This window comes from Engystomops pustulosus, chromosome 5 (genome assembly GCF_040894005.1).
Source record: "Engystomops pustulosus chromosome 5, aEngPut4.maternal, whole genome shotgun sequence".
Taxonomy (NCBI): Eukaryota; Metazoa; Chordata; class Amphibia; order Anura; family Leptodactylidae; genus Engystomops; species Engystomops pustulosus.
In genome coordinates, this window is record NC_092415.1 from 173,995,247 (window position 1) to 174,003,005 (window position 7,759).

General features: G+C 42.8%; 1 protein-coding gene across 3 annotated transcripts in view; it reads left to right on the top strand.

The window, feature by feature from the left end:
* The window catches only part of DLEC1 (DLEC1 cilia and flagella associated protein), a 38,696-nt gene extending 31,531 nt beyond the window's left edge, over positions 1 to 7,165 (top strand). For 2 of the 3 annotated variants that reach the window (XM_072153844.1, XM_072153846.1), the window contains exons 31-39: positions 226 to 396; positions 1,419 to 1,541; positions 1,624 to 1,718; positions 2,345 to 2,435; positions 2,730 to 2,924; positions 4,057 to 4,218; positions 4,304 to 4,457; positions 5,596 to 5,719; positions 6,852 to 7,164. In XM_072153844.1, the coding sequence (XP_072009945.1) occupies positions 226 to 396; positions 1,419 to 1,541; positions 1,624 to 1,718; positions 2,345 to 2,435; positions 2,730 to 2,924; positions 4,057 to 4,218; positions 4,304 to 4,457; positions 5,596 to 5,719; positions 6,852 to 6,975 (1,239 nt within the window). In that variant the 3' untranslated portion in view covers positions 6,976 to 7,164. Of the gene's footprint in view, positions 1 to 225; positions 397 to 1,418; positions 1,542 to 1,623; positions 1,719 to 2,344; positions 2,436 to 2,729; positions 2,925 to 4,056; positions 4,219 to 4,303; positions 4,458 to 5,595; positions 5,720 to 6,851 lie in introns of all 3 variants that reach the window. The other variant, XM_072153845.1, reaches the window with a different exon arrangement.
* The last annotated feature ends 594 nt before the right edge of the window (positions 7,166 to 7,759 follow it).

Here is a 7,759-nt window from a genome sequence, read left to right on the forward strand (position 1 = left end):
AAGTGGGTTTTGGTTGTAGCTTGAGCACTCTGTCTCCAAAAGGTTCTCCATCACTGCTGTAGGGAGTACTTTATTGTATTCCGTATAAAATTGGAGATATGTGGTGATATAGTAAGGTCCCATAGAAGTCTTTATATATTACAGTTGCATCCTAGGCATTGCTTCTATGTGAAATATATATATATATATACACACAAGCTTCACTGCTGCCTTTTGTTTTATTAGAAAGACGAGAGAGTGAACCAGACTGAACACACTGATGATGATGACACGAGTGATGACCTTAATGGACAAAGGAATGAAAATACACCAGAAGAAAAATTAATTTCTGTCATTCTCAGAACTCACGAGGGGGTCGCCTCTGATTACCCATACTGCATTACTCCCAGACAAACAGTAAGTCAAAGCAGAGGATACTTTCTTAAATAAATATAGCTACCTATCAATCACTGTCAGGGCCGGCTCCAGGTTTCAGTAGGCCCCTGGGCGACAGAGCCTCAGTGGGCCCCTTTGCAGTGAACTCTTGTGGTGACATTAAAAATTCAACTAAAACAGTCTCCTGTTTCCTAGTTTATGAAACCAAACAGCCCCCTTATAGTTATTTCTTATAAGCCCCCCTCACAACTTATGGATTAATTAGATACAGCCCCCCTTACCTCCATGGATTCCTTATATGCCCCCCCAGCTCTTGGCCTCGGCACCTGCCCAGGAATGCCCAGAGCTGGTCCCAGCCCTGATCACTGTCAACCAAACCTGAAGTCAAACGTTGGCTATTCCTGTTCAGCCAAATGTGAATGGGTTGTCAAAGAGAAGAGGGGAATGAACCGCTACCCAGCACCAGTGGAGCAGTGACTACAGTAATTACTTTTATAATGCCTTGAGTCGCCTTTTCCCTTCCCTCTTTTCTGTTTTTTTTTTTTTGGGGGGGGGGGTTCCCCTTTTCTTTTTAAGGGTCAAGTCTTTATTAGTAATTAACAATACAAAATATTTACACAACTACAATCTTCTCAAACTTTACGTAACAATGATACAGAATGTTTCCACCGGTACATATACTACAGAGTATAAACACAAAAACAATATTCCCATATTAACTATACCATTAATATTAACCAGATGCTACATGCAAAACATTTATATTCTAGTATACATTATATCTTATTTAATTTTTATCTCTCAAGAACCTGAGTTCACCCCTTCCCCTGGGGTTCGACATGCAGGGAGAAATAAAAAAACATAATTTGTAGCAACTACTTACCAAAATCACCTTTTGCATAGACACCCCCACCCAACCCCTTTCCCCCCATCCTATTTCTGAAGACAGAAAGAAAAAAAATAATAATAATAATAATAATTTCCTTCCCCCTGTTTTTTTGTGAATAGTAAATGTATCTGTGTTAAATATTTCTTTGCCTTAGATTGTTCCTGCCAGAGGATACAGCACTATACACGTCTCCTTCACTCCACTCATACTGTCTGAGATCACCAATAAGATAGAGTGCGCTGGATATGCATTGGGATTTCTGAGTCTGGATGACATGGTATACAAACTATTCCCCACTATATTAAAGAACCGTACTCATGGAAGTTGCTAAACTGAAACGTATGCCCTTTTCCCTCTAGCCTACAAGGCAGGTACATGGACAGGTGAAGCGGTCCCATGGATATGGCGTGGATCCAATCAGAATGGAGCTCCAGGCATTTGTGAAGCCCGCTCTGTGAGTAACCTGGCTGGACCGCTTAGTCTGGCACCTGCTTTATAGTCCAGTCTCAGCCACTGTGTGGAATCGGGTGCATGTTTTATTTAAAGGGGTTGTGCCAAGTTGGGTTGTTATCCCCTATTCACCGACCATCACTATAAATGACGAAGCAGATTGAGAATGTGTCCTGATGCACCATTCAATACCACAAGATTAGTGGAAAATGAAGGGCACTTACATAGACAGAATGACAGCGCCAGAGATAACAGAGCTCTGTGCTCAGCAATTTTAGATGCTCCTATAATGCTTAGTATTATGCTTCATTTAATCAGTGAGAATGGTTAGTGATCAATAGGGGTCACAACAATTGGACCACATGGAGGATTGTACCAAGTCAGATTGTTATCCTACTGTTGGGACCCCAACTAATCAAAATGTTGGGGATAAGGGGCTTGCAATTTTTAACTAAAACAGTGTAGGCAATGGTTGGCATAGTGTTATGGGAACCTGTCATTAGGTTTATTTGTGAATATCTGGTGAAAGGTTCCTTTTAAAGGCAGAATTTACTATAAGTGAAATTTTTAGGTCTGTTTTGCAGGAGGTTGCATTGCCATAATTTGGATAAAATGATTTGTCCCCCTCAGGCTCAGTGTGGAATTTGAAGACGAGGATGAAGAAGGGCTGGTGTTTTATTCTGTAGCGAGTGACCTCATACCTGATCGGACATCTTCCTCTGTCAGTATATACTCCTGTTTGGTTACTGTTACAGTTACATTTTATAAAGTAACATAGGGAATATTTTGGGAAAAAAGTTTTTTTTCCAGTAAAGTCTTCAAGGAAGCATCATGATTGACCCACAGCAGTTTATATTAATCTAAATATATAATCTAATCCAAATGCTGCTATAAAAAACAACTAATGAAAAACAAAGTTCCACTATGTCTTTTAAATCCACAATATGTTAATTATTGCATTGGAATCAGGGGGCAGAATTCTACATTGTTCATGTAATGGATTGTAATTTTTCAGATTTTGACAGAATTCACGACAACTCGAAAATTAAAGCTGATGAATTGTACAGAGACTCTGCTGTATTTCCGGCTGTTGCTCTCCAAACCCTTCACAGTTGTTGCTGTTGATCCAAATAAAAGCATCAAAACTTCTCAGAGTGATCGGGAGGAGCGGGCTGCACAGATGGTGCTACACCCCCAGCAAAATACATTGGTACGATCTGTTATGCGGGTACTAATGAGAGGGCAGACAGTGAAGTGGGACAATTGCATTGATGCAGGGGTGCAGCTGCCTGTCCTGCCAGTGCTTTACTCTGTCCTAAGGATGTCAGTGTGGGCTCCTGGGCCCTAAGTGATTGCCTGGGTGGCTGTATGGGTAAATTTTCCCCTGCATGGATGAACCAAGAGATGAGCGGACTTGATGTTTACGGTTTGTCCGTGGAACCAAGACATATTGCCGCATTTGCGACAGAACAGCCAATCCGGCAAATTGATGCCCTTAGCTAGTAGCCACAGCTATGGCCCGGGGGACAACTGTCCAGGCAGTATGTCTGGGTTTCACGGTCGAACTGCGAACATGGGATCTGCTCATCTCTTAGGGTTCCCTGGGATGCTTGTGTTATCTTTCCATTAGGCCATGCCTGAAGCTGAAAGGATAATGCACCGCACTTCGTGGTGATCGAGGTAGGGCAATGGGACTGGGCCAGTTAGAGCAATGCATTATAAAAGAGAAGCAATATATATGTGTGAAGAACACATTGCAGATGTATGGAAACACCTGCAATGTGTTCTTCACACATATATATTGTTCTTCACATGCTATTTTGTTCGCACCGTTCCGCGCGTATCTTCCGACAAGTAAGCAGATGTGCCGAACATCTGTAATCTATTCTTCACTGTGTTCTTCACTGTGTTTTTCACTTAAATGATCCTGTGGTCACTGTGTTCACTGTTTTTATTCTATTCTTCACTGTTCTTCACTGTGTTTTTTTAATTAAATGCTCGATCTCGAGCAGGGGAATTATTCATGTCACCTAGCAACCCATCCATTTAAAACGCATTGAACTCGCATTGCACTTGCAATGCTTGCGAGTGCAATGCATTTTTGATGCGTCTCCATATACTTGAATGGGGCGGGAAAAACGCAAATGAGGAAAGGCCCATTGGAAACAATGGGACAGAGTGCAATGCAAGTTCTGCACGTCAAAAGCACGCGCAGAACTCGCGCGTGAAAAACGCTAGTGTGGAAAGGGCCTAAGTACAGTCCTCCTTGATGTATGATAATCTTTATAGATCAGCCAGAATATAGACTCACATGTGTTATCAGCAATGTTTTCATTCTATAGGTGAAAGTCTCATTCTGCACAACCCTGGAGCTGTTGACCTACCAGAACCTGCCGGATGATCAGATGCTGCCCGGTGTTAAAGTCCTTCAGACTGAAAATGGCGACAGAAAGCTGCACTTCACCCAGCAACTAGTCATCGAGTACAGCAACAACAGCTCTCAGGTTCTTCATGATATCTCTATCCTATGTATCATACCATACAGCAAAGCCTGCTGTTCCCTGACACATCACATTTGTATCTCCATAGCAAGTGCCCTTGAGCGCCTACCTCACCGTGCCAGTGTTACAGCTCTCCTGTGATACCCTGGATTTCGGCACCTGCTTTGTGGGACAAACACGGACACAAGAGGTTTTTCTGATGAACAGAAGTGGATCAAAGAGTTACTGGATGGCTTTACTAGGTAAACACTGTACAATTCAGAAGAGGTTTAATGTAGGCTAAGGCTCATGCACCATGATTATGCGCATGTGTTTTTAGAACATTTGGCACACTGTATACATTACCTGGATCAGTGCCCGTGGCTGTAACATTAAAAAGTAGAGTATATACTCGTGTATAAGCCGAGTTTTTCAGCACAAAAAATGTGCTGAAAAATCTTACCTCGGCTTATACACGAGTCAATTAAAAAAAAAAAAATACTCGGCGGCGGCTCCCGGTCCTCAGCGTCGGCTTCCGCTTCTCTCTGCGTTCTTCACTAGCCGGCAGTCTCGTCCATGCGAGCTGCCGGCGGGCCCACACTATGATGCGGCAGTGTCGCCGCTGATGACGTCATCGGCGGCGACACCGCGCATCATAGTGTGGGCCCGCCGGCAGCTCGCATGGACGCGACTGCCGGCTAGTGAAGACTGCAGAGAGAAGCGGAAGTCGAGGATACGGGAGCAGTGCCGAGTATTAAAGGTGAGTATCGTCGGAGGGTGAGTATTAAGTTGATTTTTTTTTATTAGCTTGGCATACTTGGGGCAAGGCAGGCTGTATACCACTTGGGGCAGGGCAGGCTGTATACCACTGGGGGCTGGGCAGGCTGTATACCACTGGGGGCTGGGCAGGCTGTATACCACTGGGGGCTGGGCAGGCTGTATACCACTGGGGGCTGGGCAGGCTGTATACCACTTGGGGCAGGGCAGGCTGTATACCACTTGGGGCAGGGCAGGCTGTATACCACTTGGGGCAGGGCAGGCTGTATACCACTTGGGGCAGGGCAGGCTGTATACTACTTGGGGCAGTGCAGGCTGTATACTACTTGGAGCAGGGCAGGCTGTATACTACACCCTCGGCTTATACTCGAGTCAATAGGTTTTCCCGGTTTTTGGTGGTAAAATTAGGGGTCTCGGCTTATACTCGAGTATATACGGTATGTCCTAGTCAGAACCGCTTTTCGCGGATCACGCAGAGACTGAAGAAAGTCTCACGGCTGAAGTTTGCAATGTTCGTGTGCAGGTGTGAACCTAACCTAAAGCAGGTGCTGTGTATAAGCTTCTGATCCGTTTTGATGTAGAGCACTATGGTAAAAATAGTGTACTGTATATTATTTTTTTCAGACAAAAAGGAAAGACACAACGGACAAGATATATTTTCCATCTCCCCCACCAGTGGGATGCTTGATGCCCATGTCAGTCACACTTCATCCAGTAAGGAGATGTTACTGGTGACCTTCACAGCGAGGTAAGAGGACTCCTAGATCCCTAGGAAATGTATATAGAACCCCAACCTGAACCCATTCCTGGCTTCAGTGTAAAGCTGGCCAAACACATTAAAGGAAATCTACCATGATAAACCAGGGACACTTACTCATAGATCCAGGCACTGTAATCTTGGCACTGTGGTAATCTTCTTATATTTATTATGCATGGCATCCTTCCTTCTAAAATCAACTTTTAAAATTATGCTAATTAGCCAGAAGGGTTCTGGGGGCTTTACCAGAGCCCCTCTGTGCTCTGGCTGTTACACTTTCTCCCCTTTTCTTCTTCTCCCTCAGCACTTCCCTGTCCCCCTGCTTGATGTACGCTGACTGCAGCAGAGGTTTCCCACAAGCACAGCACTTAGGGGCTCTGGTAACACCCCCATCATTAGCATAATTTTAAAAGTTGATTTTAGAAGGAAGGAGGCATTTGGATAACAAATATAAGAAGATTACCACAGTCACGATGCCTGGGTCTATGACCAAGTGTCCCCAGTTTATCATGATGGATTTTAATGTTAAATTTCCTTAAACATCAGCGGTTCATCTAGTAAGGGTCACGATTGGGTGACCATCTAATGTGTATGGGGGACTTCTGACTAGACAGAAGATGTTGGATTGTGCAGATAATCTATACCTTGCCAAATTATTTTGCAATTTAGAGACATAAGCCACTGCCACAAGTGTCACCTATTTAAAAGGGTACTTGGGAGAAGAGGAAGCAGTATCTCATTAGATGATGATATATTAGTATATCATTAGCAAAATTAAATACATATGACCAGCCAAAAGAGAAAGTACCGTAATGAGAAAAACCTTTAAATTCCGTGAAAATTGTGCCAAATGTTATTGTATACTCTGTGCATCACATAGTGTATCTGTTCTTTCCTTATCCCATTAAGCCTCATGCACACAGACATGTAACGTGGCCGTGCGCTAACCTTTTTCAGATAACTCACAGCCCCATTACTTTTCATGGACTGGTTCACAGCACAGTGCCAGGGTCATCAGCTCATTCATTCTTCAGAGAGCCGAGATGCCTATTATTTATGATCAGTGTATAGACAATTACCGTACAGTATTTTAGATATTACTTTGTTATATTTATTCCTATAGGAAAAACAAAGAATATGAGACGGTAATCATGGTGCACGGCATGCTGGGAGAAAAGCCACTGCAGTTGCACATTAAAGGAAGAGGATCCTATGATGAGAAATATGAGGCTTTACTTAATACATAAATGCATTCAATTTCAGTATTTTTTTAATATAATTTTTTTGTAATAATTTAATATTAAATTATATTAAATAAAATATAATTTATATTGTTAACTCTGGAATAAAAATCTATTGTACCATCAATGATCTATAGCCACAGACAGTACAATCAGAAACCAGGGAAATCATGAACATATCCTTTCATATCAATGCAAATATTAAAAGCGCCTATTTTATCAGACTTCTCCAAAATAATTTTTTATGCTTAATTGTTTTTTTCATGAGTGGGAGGTACAGCCACACCCCCAGTGCTTGACTGACAGTCTGTAAAATGATGGGATGTATAATGGTGTAATGGATGTTACATGTGCTTGCTGCTGGCCACACCTCCTGCAGCCTGTGTGTGTATAGGAGAGATACAACAGCTTCAGGTAGCCATGTTATAGCAGAACATGTCAGGTACTTGTGTAGCTGATGTCTGTGTCTCTGTGTATTAGGAAGATGCAGCATGTCAGCAGATAAAGCATAGACACTAGCAATGCTTTACTATATTACACACAGACATGAGAAGGGGGAGGAGAGAGGAGGGGTAACAGGGGTGACATCACTGCTTCTGACCAGCCTCATTTACATAATAAAGAAAAGATGATTTTATAATGATTAATGTATGAAATAACTAGATAAAGGCTCAGATGGCTCCTTGTGAGCTGCTCCAACAGGTAGTAGTGACAGGACAAGTGACACAGACCTGATGACAGGTGTCCTTTAAGTAAAGCAGGTTCTCTGTCTTTTTTCTGCTTCTTTCTC